Source organism: Salmo trutta, chromosome 22 (assembly GCF_901001165.1).
Source record: "Salmo trutta chromosome 22, fSalTru1.1, whole genome shotgun sequence".
Taxonomy (NCBI): Eukaryota; Metazoa; Chordata; class Actinopteri; order Salmoniformes; family Salmonidae; genus Salmo; species Salmo trutta.
The window spans coordinates 28,173,521-28,195,037 of record NC_042978.1 but is presented as its reverse complement, the minus strand read 5'-3'; the positions used below and the strand labels follow the sequence as shown (position 1 = coordinate 28,195,037).

At 42.2% G+C, this 21,517-nt stretch overlaps 1 protein-coding gene across 1 annotated transcript in view; it reads left to right on the top strand.

Annotated features, from left to right (window-relative positions):
- LOC115158523 (sec1 family domain-containing protein 2) overlaps nucleotides 1–21,517 on the top strand; it is a 176,895-nt gene that overhangs the window by 145,636 nt on the left and 9,742 nt on the right. The window contains exon 6 of the mRNA XM_029707585.1: nucleotides 9,963–10,108. Within this exon, the coding sequence (XP_029563445.1) occupies nucleotides 9,963–10,108 (146 nt within the window). The remainder of the gene's footprint in view (nucleotides 1–9,962; nucleotides 10,109–21,517) is intronic.

The following is a 21,517-nucleotide window of genomic DNA, read 5'->3' as shown; positions in this document are numbered from 1 at the left end:
TAGGTCTACAATCTTGTCCCTGACATCCTTGGAGAGCTCTTTGGTCTTGGCCATGGTGGAGAGTTTGGAATCTGATTGATTGAATTGCTTCTGTGGACAGGTGTCTTTTATACAGGTAAAACTAATCTCAGCTCGTTATCTGTATAAAAGACACCTGGGAGCCAGAAAACTTTCTGATTGAGAGGGGGTCAAATACTTATTTCCCTCATTAAAATGCAAATCAATTTAACATTTTTCACATGCGTTTTCTGGATTTTTTTGTTGTTATTCTGTCTCTCACTGTTCAAATAAACCTACCATTAAAATTATAGACTGATAATTTCTTTGTCAGTGGGCAAATGTTCAAAATCAGCAGGGGATCAAATACTTTTTTCCCCCCACTGTAAGTCTTTGTCGCAATATTCCTACCAAAACACATAAAAGATATCTCTGTCATGACGTTTGTACATACACTGTCAGCTACAATACAATTTATACCAGTTTATCATTAGCACTGAGCTCTCTATGCTTTATCTAATCTTCACCCAGCTCTTCTCTTTGCCTCTGCTTCACTCTGTTCCACTCTGCCCAACAGCTTCACTTACAGCTCTGAGCAGCTCTGACTGCAAGTGACCAGAGTGTACTCAGGTTACACTACTACTGTCCCTCTGTGTCTCAGCAGATCTGACAGTAAGTCAGGAAGCTTCATCACATAGCCTCTGGCTGATGTAGAGATGTTGTCCGCTAGACCTGACATTAACATGTTACCATGGGGATGACGGCACACCTTGACCGGATGCTAGGTTTTCCCTGGGACATGACTAAACCCTGTCTCTACAGAGAGAACATTAATATGCATGACATGTTAGAAGATGCCCACTTTCTTACCTTTACCTTCTCATAGTGTAGTGCCCTAGTCCTACTGTATATATACTTCCTCCCTTTACCCTCTATCAGTGAGATTCCAGAGGACAGGAATAGGATGCAGAAGCCAGGCCAAACCTCCAAATGCCAGCCAACATTCTACAGGAGGATTAATTGGGAATGCTGATATAAGCTCTGGTGATTCCTCATCCCCAGGAATCTGTGTTTCTGTTTTTCTCCCTTTGAAGTTAGGAAGCACCTCCTCTGCTTTTCTCACACAAAATAGAATTTCGGTCAGGTGACAAAATCAGCTTAAGTTATTTATAGTTGGTTCCACTGTCTGACTCTGCATTCCAGTGATAATTCTGGAGCGATTAGTCTTTATTCTGGGGCTAGGGTTGGGACTCTGAGGGAGTGTTTAGAGAGGTTGTTGAGGAGACTGTGTACTCTAATTCAATGTTCTCTAGTGGAGCGGATCCTGGATGGAGAGCTGTGTGCTGTTGATGAGTACTAAGTTATATACCGGAATGTCTTTTTGTTCTTCATCACATTCTTTCCATAAGGACAATTTGTGCCCATCATTCACTACTTAGAGGTGAGAGACTGTGTGCAAGCACATACACAGCCTCACCTCCCAGTATCACCTCCTGACCCTACTGCTCTATTAGACCTCATTAAGAATTTTCCGGAAAGTCGACATCAACCACTTCCTGCCATACTGCTGACTTTGTTCTCACTGATCTACTTAACACACATCATTACATTCTCTCTCCCATTTTCTCCCTCCTATTCTCTCTCTCTTTCTCTCTTAGTGACAGTTCAGTGTGATACTAAAGGTGAGTCAGGGGCAACATCACATTAGTTGGGATTTGATAATGGAGCTGGTGATGGTATTAGGGGTAAATGGGCCTAAGAACTGTTTTACAACAGATACTGGTTACGTTCTACCTGTACTTACAAGGCCATTAGAGGCACAGGGCAATTACAGAGAAACAGTCATAAACCATATCAACACACATTATGCATATGAGCAGACACACATTCATTCAGAAATAGACTTTCATATTCATAAACATGCTTATGCATGCATAAGTAAACCCAACATTTTACACACTCATACAGGCTTGCACCAACATAACTATCTCACATACAGTACACCTATAAGCACTCACACACACACACACTGTTTCTGCTCCGTGTTGTGGTAGATCTGTCCCAGAGTTGCGTGAGAGGCAGGCAGGCAGGCAGACAGACAGATGGTGTGTGTGACAGAGTCCCGCAGCAAGGAGTTCTGCTCGACTACGGACATTTTGTTCCGCCTGGCTGTTGTCAGAGCAGCAGCACCTGGGCCGGGTCGGGCCGCTTAGTGCCATGGCACGGCAGTGGTGTGATCAACATCTCAACCACAGACTGTGTCCCGGCCTGGCAGGGCCTGCAGCCTGCTCCAGACATGCAGCACTGTGTGCTTTGGCAACCAGTCAACCAGCCCTCTCACGCTCCACCCAGACAAACCTCCCTCCCTCTGCCGCTCTACATCCATCCACAACCCACATCACAGCCCTCTCACGCTATACATGCTGAGACACACCCTCACTGCAGCAGAATGGCATGGATAAAAACCCTGGCGTTGTCAGTGTATCTGAACTGTGAGTCAGATGTTCCAACTGAATGTAGCTGGTTTGCATAAGTTCCTGAAAATGCAAGTCTGGCTTCTATGTCTGTGAATAGACATTTTGGGGTCTGTTTTCAGTATTTATACTTGACAAAATGCAAACATGCTCGCACGCACACACACTCTCACACTTTTTTACATAGTTTTGCAGGATGCCTCTCTCCTGCGGAGGCTGTCTTACATCCATGTTGTGGAAGGATAAAGCCCACATCCGACCCACTCTCTCTTCACGCTGCTGTCCATCTGATAGGAGAGCAGGGCTGTTTTTCCTATGAGCTAACCCCTCCGACTGATGGGGAAGTGAAAGCCACAGCGCAAGACGCTTTACATTCCAATAGCCAGCAACTCATAACAACACACCCACCAAGGTTAAATATGATATCAGCTCTATTTGGAGAAGAACCTAACAATAACCATGATATAATACAGAAGAAATCCTGACAGTCTTGACATTGAGTCAGGCCACTCTGTGTACATTATATCTCTGTGTTGTTGAAGTTCATGTGGGCATATCTATCTCTCCAAAATAGAACGGACCAAAATACAACTGGCCAGCGCTGTTGACTTAAATTACAGATCTTAAACACTTCAGAGGGAGTTATGGGGCGAAATAACTCGCTGTCAAAGTACATTGAGTCTACAAAACATTAGGAGCACCTGTTCTTTCCATGACAGACTGACCAGATGAGAGCTATGATCCCTTATTGATGTAACTTGTTAAATCCACTTCAATCAGTGTAGATCAGTGGTTCCCAAACTTTTTATAGTCCTGTACCCCTTCAAACATTCAACCTCCAGCTGCGTACCCCCTCTAGCACCAGGGTCAGCGCAGTCTCAAATGTTGTTTTTTGCCATCATTGTAAGCCTGCCACACACACAATACATTTATTAAACATAAGAATGAGTGTGAGTTTTTTTCACAACCCGGCTCGTGGGAAGTGACAATGAACTCTTATAGGACCAGGGCACAAATAATAATATAATAATAATCAATAATTTTGCTCTTTATTTAACCATCTTGCATATAAAACCTTATTTGTTCATCTAAAATTGTGAATAACTCACCACAAGTTAATGAGATGGGTGTGCTTGAAAGCATGCACATACAGTGCCTTGCAAAAGTCTTCATCCCCCTTGGCATTTTTCCTATTTTGTTGCATTACAACCTGTTATTTAAATTGATTTTATTTGGATTTCATGTAATGGACATACACAAAGTAGTCCAAATTGGTGAAGTGAAATTAAAAAAAATACTTGTTTACATTTTTTTTATTTTTTTTATTACAAATGGAAAAGTGGGTCGTGCAAATGTACAGTCGTGGCCAAAAGTTTTGAGAATGACACAAATATTAATTTTCACAAAATCTGCTGCCTCAGTGTCTTTAGATATTTTTGTCAGATGTTACTATGGAATACTGAAGTATAATTACAAGAATTTCACAAGTGTCAAAAGCTTTTATTGAATTTTATTGAATTACATGAAGTTGATGCAAAGAGTCAATATTTGCAGTGTTGACCCTTCTTTTTCAAGACCTCTGCAATCCATCCTGGCATGCTGTCAATTAACTTCTGGGCCACATCCTGACTGATGGCAGCCCAGTCTGTCCCTTATGTTTTTCCTGGAGAGAAGTGGCTTCTTTGCTGCCCTTCTTGACACCAGGCCATCCTCCAAAAGTCTTTGCCTCACTGTGCGTGCAGATGCACTCACACCTGCCTGCTGCCATTCCTGAGCAAGCTCTGTACTGGTGGTGCCCCGATCCCGCAGCTGAATCAACTTTATGAGATGGTCCTGGAGCTTGCTGGACTTTCTTGGGCGCCCTGAAGCCTTCTTCACAACAATTGAACCCCTCTCCTTGAAGTTCTTAATGATTCAATAAATGGTTGATTTAGGTGCAATCTTACTGGCAACAGTATCCTTGCCTGTGAAGCCCTTTTTGTGCAAAGCAATGATGACGGCGTGTGTTTCCTTGCAGGTAACCATGGTTGACAGAGGAAGAACAATGATTCCAAGCACCACCATCCTTTTGAAGCTTCCAGTCTGTTATTCAAACTCAATCAGCTTGACAGAGTGAACTCCAGCCTTGTCCTTGTCAACACTCACACCTGTGTTAACGAGAGAATCACTGACATGATGTCAGCTGGTCCTTTTGTGGCAGGGCTGAAATACAGTGGAAATGTTTTTGCGGGATTCAGTTAATTTGCATGGCAAAGAGGGACTTTGCAATTAATTGCAATTCCTCTGATCACTCTTCATAACATTCTGGAGTATATGCAAATTACCATCATACAAACTGAGGCAGCAGACGTGTCAGATTTGTCATTCTCAAAACTTTTGGCCACGACTGTATTCACCCCCTTTGCTATGAAGCCCCTAAATAAGATCTGATGCAACCAATTACCTTCAGAAGTCACATAATTAGTTAGATTACACACAGGTGGACTTTATTTAAGTGTCACATGATCTGTCACATGATCTCAGTATATATACACCTGTTCTGAAAGGCCCCAGAGTCTGCAACACCACTAAGCAAGGGGCACCAACAAGCAAGCGGCACCATGAAGACCAAGGATCTCTCCAAACAGGTCAGGGACAAAGTTGTGGAGAAGTACAGATCAGTGTTGGGTTATAAAAAAATATTTGAAACTTTGAACATTCCACGGAACACCATTAAATCCATTATTCAACAACAAACCTGCCAAGAGAGGGCCGCCCACCAAAACTCATGGACCAGGCAAGGGGGGCATTGACCTGAGAGGCAACAAAGAGACCAAAGATAACCCTGAAGGAGCTGCAAAGCTCCACAGCGGAGATTGGAGTATCTGTCCATAGGACCACTTTAAGTTGTACACTCCACAGAGCTGGGCTTTACGGAAGAGTGGCCAGAAAAAAGCTATTGCTTAAAGAAAAAAATAAGCAAACACGTTTGGTGTTCACCAAAAGGCATATGGAAGAAGGTACTCTGGTCAGATGAGACTAAAATTGTGCATTTTGGCCGTCAAGGAAAACGATATGTCTGGCGCAAAACCCAACACCTCTCATCACCCCGAGAACACTATCGGCAGGGACTGGGAAATTGGTCAGAATTGAAGGAATGATGGATGGTGCTAAATACAGGGAAATTCTTGAGGGAAACCTGTTTCAGTCTTCCAGAGATTTGAGACTGGGACGGAGGTTCACCTTCCAGCAGGACAATGACCTTAAGCATACTGCTAAAGCAACACTCAAGTGGTTTAAGGGGACATATTTAAATGTATTGGAATGGCCTAGTCAAAGCCCAGACCTCAATCCAATTGAGAATGTGGTATGACTTAAATATTGCTGTACACCAGCGGAACCCATCCAACTTGAAGGAGCTGGAGCAGTTTTGCCTTGAAGAATGGGGAGAAATCCCATTAGCTAGATGTGCCAAGCTTATAGAGACATACCCCAAGAGACTTGCAGCTGTAATTGCTGTAAAAGGTGGCTCTACAAAGTATTGACTTTGAGGGGGGTGAATAGTTATGCACGCTCAAGTTTTCTGTTTTTGTGTCTTATTTCTTGTTTGTTTCACAATAAAAAATATTTTGCATCTTCAAAGTGGTAGGCATGTTGTGTAAATCAAATGATACAAACCCCCCAAAAAATCTATTTTAATTCCAGGTTGTAAGGCAGCAAAATAGGAAAAATGCGAAGGGGGTGAATACTTTCACAAGCCACTGTAACTCTGCAATGTTGGGTTGTATTGGAGAGAGTCTCAGTCTTAAATTATTTTTCACACAGTCTGTGCCTGTATTTAGTTTTCATGCTAGTGAGGGCCGAGAATCCACTCTCCCATAGGTACGTGGTTGCAAAGGGCATCAGTGTCTTAACAGCGCGATTTGCCAAGGCAGCATACTCTGAGCGCAGCCCAATCCACAAATTTAGCAGTAGCTTCTGATTAAATTCAATTTTCACAGAACTGCTTGTTGCAATTTCGATGAGGCTCCCTTGTTCAGATATCGGTAAGTGGACTGGAGGCAGAGCATGAAAGGGATAACAAATCCAGTTGTTTGTGTCATCCGTTTCAAGAAAGTACCTGCGTAATTGCACACCTAACTCACTCAGGTGCTTCGCTATATCACATTTGACATTGTCCGTAAGCTTGAGTTCATTTGCACACAAAAAAATCATACAATGATGGAAAGACCTGTGTGTTGTCCTTGTTAATGTAGTCAGAGAAGACTTCCAACTTCTTAATCATAGCCTCAAGTTTGTCCCTCGCATTGAATATAGTTTCAGAGAGTCCCTGTAATCCTGGATTCAGATCATTCAGGCGAGGAAAAAACATCACCCAGATAGGCCAGTCGTGTGAGAAACTCGTCATCATGCAAGCGGTCAGACAAGTGAAAATTATGGTCAATAAAGAAAACTCTAAGCTCGTCTCTCAATTTAAAAAAAATGTGTCAATACTTTGCCCCTTGATAACCAGCGCCTTTCTTTATGTTGTAAAAGCGTTACATGGTCACTGCCCATATCATTGCATAGTGCAGAAAATACACGAGAGTTCAGGGGCCTTGCTTTAACGAAGTTAACCATTTTCACTGTAGTGTCCAAAATGTCTTTCAAGCTGTCAGGCATTCCCTTGGCAGCAAGAGCCTCTCGGTGGATGCTGCAGTGTACCCGAGTGGCGTGTCGGGAACAACTACTTGCACGCGCGTTACCACTCCACTATGTCTCCCTGTCATGGCTTTTGCGCCATCAGTACAGATACCAACACATCTTGACCACCAAAGTCCATTTGATGTCACAAAGCTGACCAGTACTTTAAAAATATCCTCTATTGTTGCCCTGGTTTCCAGTGGTTTGCAGTAGATGATGTCTTTCTTAATTGACCCACCATAAACATAACGGACATATACCAGGAGCTGTGCCAGTCCCGCCACGTCTGTTTACTCATCCAGTTGTAACGCATAGAATTCACTGGCTTGTATGCAAAGCAGTAATTGTTTCAAAACATATCCTGCCAAGTCACTGATGCATCGTGAAACAGTGTTGTTTGATGAAAACATTGTCTGTATAGTTTTTTTCCCCTTTTCCCCCAGCATTGTCTCAGCCATATCCGCGGCAGCAGGAAGAATTAAGTCCTCCACAATAGTATGGCGCTTGCCTGTCATAGTAGCTCACCATATAAGACGCTTCTAGCCCCTTCTTATTAATGATATCTGTTGCTTTTATACATGTCTTACTACTCGAAAGTCTTAATTCTCGCTCAAACTCCCGTGGCTTATTTTTTAAATTGCCATGTTTTGTTTCTAAATGTCTGCACAAGAGTTGTGAGATAGTACTTTTGCACATATAACACACTGTGGCTGAGTAAAGGCACTACTCCCAATATAAGTGAACCCCAAATCAATGTAGTTCTCATCATATTTGCACCTCTTCGATGGTCCATCTTCGATGGTCTGTTCGGTGCTTTCCCGGGTAAGGGGGCAGCAGCTCTTCGGCTGCATCAGATTCACAACTGTCAGTGTCCATGCTAGCTGGGCTAGCAACAAATGTAGAATTAATTTGCATGGCAAAGAGGGACTTTGCAATTAATTGAAATTCATCTGATCACTCTTCATAACATTCTGGAGTATATGCAAATTGCCATCATACAAACTGAAGCAGCAGACTTTGAAAATTAATATTTGTGTCATTCTCAAAACTTTTGGCCACGACTGTAGATGAAGGGGAGGAGACAGGTTAAATAAGGATTTTAAGCCTTGAGACAATTGAGATATGGATTGTGTATGTGTTGCATTCAGAGGGTGAATGGAAAAGACAAAGGATTTTAGTGCCTTTGAACAGGGTATGGTAGTAGGTGCCAGGTGCACCGGTATGAGTGTATCAAGAACTGCAAAGCTGCTGAGTTTTTCACACTTAACAGTTTCCCATGTGTTTCAAGAGTGGGCCAACACCCAAAGGACATCCAGCCAACTTGACACAACTGTGGGAAGTATTGGAGTCAACATGGGCCAGCATCCCTGTGGATGCTTTGACAGCTTGTACTCTATAAGCTGTCGAAAGCGTTCCACAGGGATGCTGGCCTATGCCCCAATGAATTGAGGCTGTTCTGACGGCAAAAGAGGAAAGTGTTCCTAAGGTTTTGTACACTCGGTGTATATCCAGTTATACATGGGCACAACTCCAGTTCAGTTGTGTTAATGAACAAAATGCATTTAATCTGAAAGAGGTTTTATGAATATTTATGGCAAATATGGATTTTTGTGTGTAGACATACATACTGTACACACACATACATTAGAGTGTCTGCTAAATTACTAAAATGTAAATGTGAAATGTAGTTAAATTAAATGCTTTGCTTTTGTTTCATGGTTTGGTGGAAACCCTGTCATGAATAAGGGGTTTTCAAGTCACGCATGCTCATTGACATGAGGTGTCTGATAAATCTAATATACAAAGAAAACAGGCAGTGCACTTAACTCTCAATAGTAGTACTGTTTCTAGCCAATTATCTTGTTCTATACTTTGGGTTTACTGGGTTTATATTGGGTTGCTTTCTGCTTTTAGCTCACAGGAAGTAAATCCACAGGGTTAATAAGATTGGTCAGTAGTTGTGTTCCTGATTAGGGAGGATACAGAAGCTTAGAGCCCCAGACTGAGAGAGTGATTGGTCAGTATGGTAGCAAAGTATTCCTTTTGATATGGAGGCTTTGGACTGAACTATAACCTCTAGGCTAGTAGCCTACATATATAATGGTTCCATTAGGAGAAAACAACCCCAGAGGATCTTATGTAAGTGTGCTGTTTGGCAGTAGTCCTGCTGCAGTCATCACTATGCACAAGTATTCATCCCAGCTGTTGTCTCCCTGAGTGTCTGTCCTACTGATGTGGTTTCTTGTTTGATTTTATACTGTATGTCTTAATACCACGCGACCTTCTCATTAACCAACGACAACCACATTCCTTAGCAGAGAGAGAGAGAGAGACGTAGGTGCCAATGTTACCTACCCCTAGCCAACAGCACTCCGACCTGGACATGGAGAGCCCCCCCCTCCCCCCCCGCTGTCTCTCTGTCTCTGTGTCCCTCTGTCTGCCTCTCCCGCCCTCTGTCTTTTTGGTTGTATTATTGACCAAACTTTTTCTTCCCCATGCACTTTTTGGAGATGGGGCCATATGAAATGTTGATTAGACGTGAGGAGGACATTCTCTGGTAAATAAAGGGCTTTTGGACTCTTTCTCCTGGCTTTACCATGGTAGTCTAGTCCAATGCACAGGACACTGAGTTATTTAGGACATGGATTTTCAGACTTTTTGGGGCCGTGATAGCAAATTCCACCTCATAATCAGAACACAACATTTTCTTCCCCAAGTACTTTTTTGAAATGGGGCAACATGAAATATAATGTTGATTTAGACGTGAGGAGGACATTCACTGGTACAATGTTGCTTTGTGTGTGTGTATCTCTCTCTCTCTCTCTGTAGGGTGTGGAAGTATTGAAGAGCTCACCATGGAGAGGGCCCATACGGCTGTGGAGGGGGTGTTTGACACCCTCAGAGAGTTGAGCCACGCCCGAGACCACCTCAAACAGCTCAACTCTGTCTACACAGCCAGCGATGGAGTACACCAGGTCAGTCGTTCACTAACACACCTCAATAACGTCATTGGTATCAGGGAACCCAGTCCCTCTACAACACACCTCCACAGCATCCTCCAGAACACATTACTATTTCCTAGTATCGAGTTTCTGTCCACGTTACTGTTCACGCCTATCTCCTTTTGTCTATTCAGCTGTTCAACTATAGATAAATGTTCTGCTCATACGTACATATTGTACATACTGTATCTCCATAGATCTCAGGCAGTTATTCTCCACTTTCTCCTCCCCTCTTTCACAGACACTCTAGTGGCAATGACATTGACGTCAGTCCCAGGTAGAATAGAAGACTTTGACTTCTGCTCTTCCTTTCTCCCTCTCATCCCAGTCTTGCGTCAGAGCCACAGTCTTCTGAATGAATCTCTCACATCATTGTGTGTCAGAGTGGCACATTTTTCCTATGTAGCACACACAGTCTTCCTCCTCTTTAGAGTGAGTTAGTGTGTGTTTGGAGTAGGGCACTGCAGGCAGCCAGGCACCTGTGTATGGCTTGGCTTTATCCTCCGGTTTCAGTAGGAAAAACAACAATGACTAAACAACACAAAAGAATAGCCAGATCGTTCCACTTCCACTCTCACTTCCACTCTCTCCTCTACTGTGATCTAAGAGCTGATGAGGAAGGCATTGTGTTGACAGGAAACTGAATGATTAGATGTAGTGAATGGATTCAATTCAAGGGGCTTCATTGGCATGGGAAACATATGTTAACATTGCCAAAGCAAGTAAAGTAGATAATATACAAAAGTAAAATAAACAATAAAAAGGAACAGTAAACATTACACTCACAGAAGTTCCAAAAGAATAAAGACATTACAAATGTCATATTATGTATATATACAGTGTTGTAACGATGTGCAAATGGTTAAAGTACAAAAGGGAAAATAAATAAACCTAAATATGGGTTGTATTTACAATGGTGTTTGTTCTTCACTGGTTGCCCTTTTCTTGTGGCAACAGGTCACAAATCTGCTGTGATGGCACACTGGGGTATTTCACCCTTAGGGGGCTCTTCTCCAGGTTTATCTTTCTGTAGGTGATGGCTTTGTTATGGAAGGTTTGGGAATCGCTTCCTTTTAGGTGGTTGTAGAATTTAACAGCTCTTTTCTAGATTTTGATAATTGGCGGGTATCGGCCTAATTCTGTTCTGTATGCATTATTTGGTGTTTTACGTTGTACACTGAGGATATTTTTGCAGAATTCTGCATGCAGAGTCTCAATTTGGTGTTTGTCCCATTTTGTGAATTCTTGGTTGGTGAGCAGACCCCAGAACTCACAACCATGAAGGGCAATGGGTTCTATGACTGATTCAAGTATTTTTAGCCAGATCCTAATTGGTATGTCGAATTTTATGTTCCTCTTGATGGCATAGAATGCCCTTATTGCCTTGTCTCTCAGATCGTTCACAGCTTTGTGGAAGTTACCTGTGGCGCTGATGTTTAGTCCAAGGTATGTATCGTTTTTTGTGCGCTCTAGGGCAACGGTGTCTAGATGGAATTTGTATTTGTGGTCCTGGCGACTGGACCTTTTTTGGAACACCATTATTTTGGTCTTACTGAGATTTACTGTCAGGGCCTAGGTCTGGCAGAATCTGTGCAGAAGATCATCAGTAGACATTTGACTTCAGATTCTAGTAGGGTGAGGCCAGGTGCTGCAGACTGTTCTAGTGCCCTCGCCAATTCGTCGATATATATGTTGAAGAGGGTGGGGCTTAAGCTGCATCCCTGTCTCACCCCATGGCCCTGTCGGAAGAAATGTGTGTGTTTTTTGCCAATTTTAACCACACACTTGTTGTTTGTGTACATGGATTTTATAATGTCGTATGTTTTTCCCCCAACACCACTTTCCATCAATTTGTATAGCAGACCTTCATGCCAAATTGAGTCGAGGGCTTTTTTGAAATCAACAAATTAGGCTGTGCAGGGTGAATATGTAGTCTGTCGTACGATAATTTGGTAAAAAGCCAATTTGACATTTGCTCAGTACATTGTTTTCACTGAGGAAATGTACGAGTCTGCTGTTAATGATAATGCAGAGGATTTTCCCAAGGTTGCTGTTGACGCATATCACACGGTAGTTATTGGGGTCAAATTTGTCTCCACTTTTGTGGATTGGGGAAGATTCCAGAGCTGAGGTGGATGTTAAAAAAAATTGTATAGCCAATTGGAATTTGTTGTCCGTATATTTTATCATTTCATTGAGGATACGATCAACATCACAGGCCTTTTTTGGGTTGGAGAGTTTTTATTTTGTCCTATAGTTCATTCAAGGTAATTGAACAATCCAGTGGGTTCTGGTAGTCTTTAATAGTTGATTGTAAGATTTTGTATTTGATCATGTATATGTTTTTGCTGTTTGTTCTTTGTTATAGAGCCAAAAAGATTGAATAAGTGGTTTACCTATACATCTCTATTTTGGATAGACAATTCTTGTTGTTGTTTATTTAGTGTTTTCCAATTCAGACTCATGCTAGCCACAAGTTCTGACTGAGCTCAATCGTCATGAAACGCAAATACAGTGATGAGTTTCTGTCTCTTTCATACAAACTTTGAGAAATAATGAGGAGCGCCCACAATGTGTTTTGTGTGGTGTCATGACGTTGGCCTGTGGGTAAGGTTTATGACCCCCCCATAAATACCTTCTCCTTTCCCCTCTCTCTCTGACCCTACTGAAGGACTGGAATAGCCTGTGTTAAATATAGAGAGTCTGGGAACATCAAACAAATGGGGAAAGGAACCATCTTTTGTTAATAAAACCAGTTGGAAATATGCTTGATAACGTAATGAGTATGTATGTCAGTTCATTGTTATCTGAGACATTATGATTGATGGCAGGACAACATAAACTGTACCGGAGAAAGTATACACCCTCTAGTTATCAGAGTCACATGGAATTGTTATGCAATTGAAATGTTTGATATTGAAATTGTTTGTTAGGAGATTAAATGTAATTTTAGCTTCCAAATGAGAGAATTGGGTTTTCATAGGGAAAGTGCCCTGCCGATCAGTGGCCAACCCTGTGAAGAGACATGGGGTTATAAACGATGAAACCCCTCCTTTCCCCTCTCCACTATATAAGTCTTTGACGAAAAGACATTCCGGGTTCCAGTACGAGAGGTCTGCAGCCTCGACGTTATAAGGACAGACATGTTAACTAAACCATATCAAGGACAGAACTAAGCCAACCTCGGCGTGAGCTTTGATGGCGACTGGTATGAACTTTGAGCTTATTCACTACAGAAGTGATACTTCCTAGCCGTTGAGTTAGCCGCTGCTAACGTGGGCTAGGAAAGGACGGACGACGGATCCAGTCTAACAACCAGACGAAGATACCACCACCATTGACATTCTTCCACTACACAACAGGAAGATCTGTTGGCCAACCACGGCCAGCATCTACGACCAATCTACCGAAGCGCAGCTCAGAGTAAATATTTATTGCATTTTCCTTTTCCAAATGGGCGGTAATTTAGAATGCATAAGATAATTTATTTACGATAGCATAGCTGCTGTTTCTGTGTTCCTAAATCTTCCCGCTCTTTCATTCAAGCCCAACCCCCTTTTCCTTTGTGTAACCAGCCATGATACAGGCTCAGTCCACCAGGACGCTTTCTGTATGACATCATATGAATTCTGTGTATTTGTAATTCTGTGTGATTAGTTAGGTATTTAGTAAATAAATAATTAAACCCAATTTTGTATTGCTGATTCAACTTGTTAGCCAGGGTTCGTGAAGATAACCAAGAATTTATAACTTTCATGATGAGATTGAAAATAAGATAAGATTGACTGCTATCGATGTAAAATATTACTAAGTATTTTAAGAGTTTATTCAGAAGGTAACAGCTCTATAAACGTTCTTCTGTGGTGCCCCGACTTTCTAGTTAATTACATTTACAGGATTAGCTTAATCAGGTAATATTAATTACAGAGAAATAATTTTATAAGTTAGCATGTCATATCACTTAATCCGGCATAGCCAAAGACACGACAGTGGGGAAGTGCTTAGTAATGAGTCTCTCAAAACGAAACAAATGAAAATGACACGTCCTGACCAAACGTCCACAGCATGATGGTAAACCCAGGGAGTTCTTTCAGGACAGGGCAGAATGCTTCAGGAAACTGCTTCGACAGTGGAAAAGTAAGTCAGCTAACAAGGCATTGTAGTCATTTTATAACAGGCGATGATGAGCAGAAATAAGAGAGTACTATCTCTCATAGTAATAGATGTGAGTTTCTCTTTCAAACAATCCCCTGGCCTTGTAACGTTACACAGCTAATAGCTAACGTTAGCCAAAGCAAGCTAGTAGCTACTGATAGTGCAACCCTAAGAAACAGTACAGATGAAGATGAAAAATGATCAGGCCTACTGTAGAAATGATCAGGCCTACTGTAGAAATGATCAGGCCTACTGTAGAAATGATCAGGCCTACTGTACATTTTACTGTAGAAATTATTTTTGAAACTGTTGCTGTTACAATTAGTAATTTTTTATTCTGAACTGGAATAAACTGATTGAAGCAAGGATGCTTTTTGAGACAAACACTCACACAGTTCTGGGTTGCTCATCTGCAGCAGGAAGCGGTCTCCTGCCTGACTGAGAAAGCAGTAGATGTTCTGATCCAGTTTGGCACCACATACCTATGCGAGTCAGGGTTGTCAAGTACAGAAACAGTGTCAATGCTGAGCATGACCAGTGTTGCACTGTGAAAAACTGAGCCCAGAATAGACATGCTTGTTGAAAACTTCAACCAGACACACACCTCTCATTAGGACTGTGTGTATGTGCGTGTTTTCTGGTCTACATCTGTGTGATGTGATCAATCAGCTTATTCCAGTTTAGAATAAAAAATATGTATTTTAACAGCAACAGTTCCAACCTAGACTTTCTATCAACAATAATGTATACAATAAGATGTACAGTAGGCCTGAATGTTTTGATCTGTACTGTTACTTAGGGTTGCGCGATCAAAAAGCCTGTGGGTGTGTGTGTTCAGTTATACATCTGTGGGATGTGATCAATCCATTTATTCCACTTCAGAATGAAATGATTTATTGTATTTTAACAGCAACAGTTCCAACCTAGACAGCTATGTAGGAGTGTTTTTAATGGGGAAGAAAAAACATGAAAATATATTTATGGGTATTTCATTGTTATTTGTTTTTGCCTATATTGCATTTTTTTTAGGCATAAGTGCATTGAAATGTGCCAATATTTACGTATAGTTGCATATGTTCCTAAGCTTGGGTCCCAGGAAAACACATTTCTAATTTGGGTCCCAGGCTGAAAAAGTTTAAGAACCCCTGGCATAGAGAAATAGAATGATTAGAACGGGAGTCACCATTAAAGTCAATAATTTGTCCATTTTATTCATTCTATTTCTATGCATTTAATCCTATTCAATAGGCGAAATCCAGATAGATCACTTTTGAAAAATGAAAACGGGGCCCTGTAGATGTTAGCATGTCTCTCTGAATGTCTCCTACTTTCACTCTTATTTTCCCCTCACCTTACAATAAGCTGCTTAAGATATCTGATAATTGCATGTATTTATAGACTATTTAATGACGTAGGTTTAATGATGTATATTTCATGACATATATTGCAATCCAATCTACCTTCAATACATTTCCTCTGACTGTACCTTCCCCCAGCCAGAGCTCACAAAGAGTTGGATATACAGTATTATCATGTTTATTTCAGGGTAGTAAAAGTTACAACCCCATCTAGTATCTGCATTCTAGTTCTCTATGTCTGCCTGGCCCCAAACAGTGGCAAAGCCTCTGCATAATAGCTGTGCCCTTAGATTTTAGCGTACGTGCGTGCGTGCATGCATGCACATTTTAGTATACTTGTGAGTATCAAAAGTCCTCACACAAATAGTAAACCAACTAAAATACAGAGAAGTGAGGGCATTTTTCCGGTCCTTACTTGTATAAGGCTATTTTAGGTTTAGAGGTTAGGATTAGAATTAGGGGTTAGTGTTTAGGGTTAGGGTTTAAGAGTCCCGTGTAGCTCAGTTGGTAGAGCATGGTGTTTGCAACGCCAGGGTTGTGGGTTCGATTCCCTACGGGGGACCAGTACCGAGAAAAAATGTATGAAATGTATGCATTCACTACTGTAAGTTGCTCTGGATAAGAGCGTCTGGTAAATGACTAAAATGTAAATGTAAGATTAAAGTTGGGGTTAGGGCTTAAGAGGAAGTTAGGTTTAGGGCTTTAAGATTTTAAATGGGAATCAATTCTTGGTAGCCAAAAAGTCTTCACAAGTATAGTAAGACAGCTGTGGGTGTGCTATGTGTTAGTACTCTCTCTGTTCCTGTTGAATGATGAATGTGAGTACAATTAAATGGATCAGAGCTTTGTATCTGTGAGTTACTGTCTTTTCTTGACAGAAACTCAAAAAATACAGAAACACTCATCACCATGTCTCTCCCCACTGAGTCACTCTTCTAGTCAACTTGATGTCTTCAGGTCAAGATGTCTTTGTTTATGATAACCTCACAGTCAGACAGTGAGAGGGGGAGGCATTTTTTCTTTCAGACACTTAAGAACCCAATGTTCTTTTTCCCAGAGTGTAACAGCACTATGTCAAATGTAATCACTGCGAGTAAGTAATTACAAATCTTACAATCGATGTCTCTGGCTCTCTTTGTTCCTGTCTGTCAGTATCTCTGGCTCGCTTTGTTCCTGTCTGACAGTATCTCTGGCTCGCTTTGTTCCTGTCTGTCAGTATCTCTGGCTCGCTTTGTTCCTGTCTGTCAGTATCTCTGGCTCGCTTTGCTCCTGTCTGTCAGTATCTCTGGCTCTCTTTGTTCCTGTCTGTCAGTATCTCTGGCTCTCTTTGTTCCTGTCTGTCAGTATCTCTGGCTCGCTTTGTTCCTGTCTGTCAGTATCTCTGGCTCGCTTTGTTCCTGTCTGTCAGTATCTCTGGCTCGCTTTGTTCCTGTCTGTCAGTCTCTCTGGCTTTGTCTCTGCCTTCCTCTCTTTCTGCCTGTCCCTGTGCCTCTTTCTCTCTGTCCATGTCTCTCTGCCTGCCCCTGTCTCTCTGCCTCTCTCAATTGGGAAACACATGTTAACATTGCCAAAGCAAGTGAAGTAGATAATAGCAAGTAGATAATCTCGCTCTCTGTCTGACCGTCTCTCTGCCTGCCTCTGTCTCTCTTTCTCTCTCTCTCCCTCTCTGCCCCTCTCTGCCTTTCTCTCGCTGTCTCTCTCGCTGTCTCTCTCGCTGTCTCTCTCTCTGTCTATCTCTCTGTCTGCCCCTGTCTCTCTGCCCTTCTCTCTCTCTCTCTCTCTCTCTCTCTCTCTCTCTCTCTCTCTGTCTGCCCCTGTCTCTCTGCCCTTCTCTCTCTCTCTCTGTCTCTCTCTGTCTCTCTGTCTCTCTCTGTTACCGCAACAGTGGGAGACAATTCCAAGAAGACCTATCATTAACACCGCAACAGTGGGAGACAATTCCCAGAAGACCTATCATTAACACCGCAACAGTGGGAGACAATTCCCAGAAGACCTATCATTAACACCGCAACAGTGGGAGACAATTCCCAGAAGACCTATCATTAACACCGCAACAGTGGGAGACAATTCCCAGAAGACCTATCATTAACACCGCAACAGTGGGAGACAATTCCCAGAAGACCTATCATTAACACCGCAACAGTGGGAGACAATTCCAAGAAGATCTATCAATTGAGTTTACACACACACACACACACACCGTACTGAGAAGCCTAGAAAGGATATTTGTTTTGGTTGGAAGGTTGCAGTGGCATTGTTAGTCTTACATAAAGTAATACTTCCATTGCTATAGTAACCACTCTCAGAGGAGTCTGACGAGACTCTTGTCATTCTGGGGGCTAAACAGGGGAAGGTCCATCTATTCAGCAGGAAGCACTCAGCAAACTAAGTGGGACTTATTCGCTATCAACACACAATACAAAGTTCTATCCATAGACTGGCGGACAGTGTTGGTTTAATTTTTTCAGGGTTTAGAGCTAATCATAGACCAGCTTTTGGAACTTGAAGCCAGCTAGAGAAATGTTATATCAACTGATAATCCAGGTCATTCATTATAAACTAGGTGGTTCGAGCCCTGAATGCTGATTGGCTGACCGCCATGGTATATCAGACCGTATACCACGGGTATGACAAAACATTTATTTTTACTGATCTAATTACATTGGTAACCAGGTTATAATAGCAATAAGACACTTTGGGGGTGCGTTGTGCCTAAGAACATCCCTTAGCCATGGTATATTGGTCATATACCACACCCCCCGTGCCTTATTGCTTAATTATACTGTTGTTGATAGTGTGGGTGCTTGGCGTGAATCATTTGTTATCCTCCTCTTTAGTAGGTGAGTCCCAGGGGGAATGAATATATATTAGTAACAGGGAAATTCAATCCAAATGTCATGGGAGGCCTGGGTGATAGCCGGATGACTAAAGATGAGGCTATAAAGGACTGTTTTGTCTTGTGGGCGGATGGGGAGATGAATGAATTGGTTTGTTTGTTTAATTTGAACGCGTAGGCCAATGTGTTCAAACCTCTCTTTCTCTCTGTATGTGAATGCGTGTTTAGATGAGTTAGTCATGTGTTTACTCCCAGGTTTGTTTGTTTTGTTTGTTTGTGTTTGCTCACTTAGCTGACATGTATTTGCATGGGGAAGTTGAAGTGCTGGATGATGTTTTTTTTAAATAAAATGTTGCTTTTATATAACACAGTCAGTCTCACCACACATGCCTAATATGGCTGAGATGGCTGTCAGCATGAGGTAGAATCACTTCATTAGATACTGATGGGGTGAATCTGGTTGACAGGTGTCAAAGGTGTGCGGATGCCATGTTTGAGGTCAGAAGGGTGTGTCTACCTGGATATTACTGTATCACACATGAGTCAAGCAGAGGAGGATGGAACTCTTTCCTCTGTGTTGATACTGGTTGCTAGGTGTCAAGAAAATCTATCTCTTCAAGTATTGAGAGCACAGTTTTGCGCGCGCGTGCGTGTGTGTGTGTGTGTGTGTTAGCTACCCTTTCTAGAAAGAGGCTAACCTACAGAACAATGTTCTCGCAAAACAAATTCGGCACAGAGCCAATTTCAGGTCTGCTGAGCGTAAACTAGAACGTTGAGAAAATGTTGTTCAACTTCCAGCGCGCGTTTACTGTGAACACTGAGGCTGTACCTACTTTTAGTTTCAGGTTTAACATTGGCAATGTAGGCTACTGTGGCTATAATGTAGGCCTACCAGAGTGGCCTGCCATCAAAAACAATGGAGAAAATGCATGCCATAACATTTGAACATGGAAATTGCTGTTCTATCATTCAGCCTACAGTAGCAGCCAATGTGTGGTGTTCAATGTAGGCCTACATTCCATGAGAAGAAAAAAAAAACATGCAGGGTTTTACATGAACCTTTTTATCCACTTGTCCTTCAGACTGAAAATGTTGTTTGATGCAAGAAACCACTTTACAAAATAAAATGCATTATTATTCCCATACAATTATTACAGAGAATCAGACAAATTACGCTACCCTCTGTCTATTGGCTACTTAGCTTATTCAAGCCTGTCTCAAAATACAACACTGCCCCTTTAAGACAAAAAAAAGCTCTTTACCTGACTAGCTTTTTAAACGTGTCAAGAAATGTACGCGTTTTCTGCTCTTGTAGGAAGATTCAAAAGGCACTCGCACATCTGAGCAGTCTTGTTGCAGGTGCATGGCAACAATTAAAGCAATTAAAACAGGATGAAAGAAACCGCACACTGCTCTTGATAGTATCACTGGTATTTACGTATCGGCCCAACGGCCTTCGTCAGAGCTTTTTGAAAAAAGCTCTGACGAAGGCCGTTGGGCCGATACGTAAGCTTATTAAATACCAGTGATACTATCAAGAGCAGTGTGCGGTTTCTTTCATCCTGTTTTAATTGCTCTTGTAGGAAGCAATCACTCCCCTATTGCTGACTACAAAGGATCTATAACTGGGCTAATAACTCACTAAATAGCAAAGGATATGAACACAATGTGCACGTGACTACATGCAGCTCTCGCTTTGATCTCAAAACAAGCACATCTACTCATCTACCGCACATGCTGTATACACAGTCCAGTTCAAAGTAAATGGCACAAGTCCATATATGGCAATGGTCTGTTTGCATGTAGGCCTACAGAAGCTCTGATTTGTTTATGCCGCACAGGTCTGTGTAGAGTAGTACGGGCTGAGTACTCTGATGCGCTTACAACAAAATCTCTTGCATAGTTTGTTTTGTTTTGGTATGTTGCATTGAAAGTGGCTAATATTGCATTGATTCGATCACAATTGCCACAGTAAAGGGAAACGTTGATAGTGTTTACAGGGAAAACTCTAGAAGTGGTCACCAAGTCATGTCAAATGACTTTCTGTGTCAAAATGCAAGCCGAGCTCTACCACTCAGATTTTTTTTTTTACATTACTTAAAAAACGGAAGCCTATGCAACATTAACCAATTACAAACAGTCAGTGGCGATTTTATCATGTAAATCTTGGTGGGGCAAACCCCTACTTTTGAAATGTACAGCGACAGAATTCAGAACATGGGCCGTTCTTACAGTATTCTCTCTCCGCACCAAGTTAGATCCGTAGGATAAATAAAGGGGGCATATAAGCAGACAATGAAAGTTCTTACAGTATTCCATGATTACATTTCTCTAAAACAGGCTATAGGCTACATGTGCACCACTAAGTCAGAACAGTAGGCTAAGTTATGAGGGGGAAAGGGGCCAAATTATTAGGGTGAGGCACATGGGCTACTAACAGCTTACTACACAACGTACACTTAGTATTACTTTCTTAGCTACAGTATACATATCTCCCTGGCATATTACATCCTATATGCACCAGCATACAATACAATTTTTGACTCACCTTGTTGTCCTGTGCTCACTTGAACAGGAAAGTGGCACGGCGGTCCTTTTTGTGGGCAAATTTTGTCATCAAAGGCTGACTGTCTCTGGATTTATGGTGCTTTCAAGAAAACTGTGAACTTGGGGGAAAAAACAATGTCGAATCATGACGTCAGTGATTTTTCAGGTCGGAGCTCTAGAAAGAGGCCAGAGTTCCCGACTTGAAATTCCGTTCAAAACATATTTTCCCGTGGTCTAAGGCACTGCATCGCAGTGCTAGCTGCGTCACTACAGATCCTGGTTCGATCCCAGACTGTGTCACAGCCGGCCACGACCGGGAGACCCATGAGGTGGTGCACAATTGGCCCAGTGTCGTCCGGGTTAGGGGAGGGTTTGGCCAGCCGGGTTGTCCTTGTCCCATCGCGCTCTAGCGACTCCTGTGGCGGGCCAGGTGCAATGAACGCTGACACGGTCGCCAGGTGTACGGTGTTTCCTCTGACACATTGG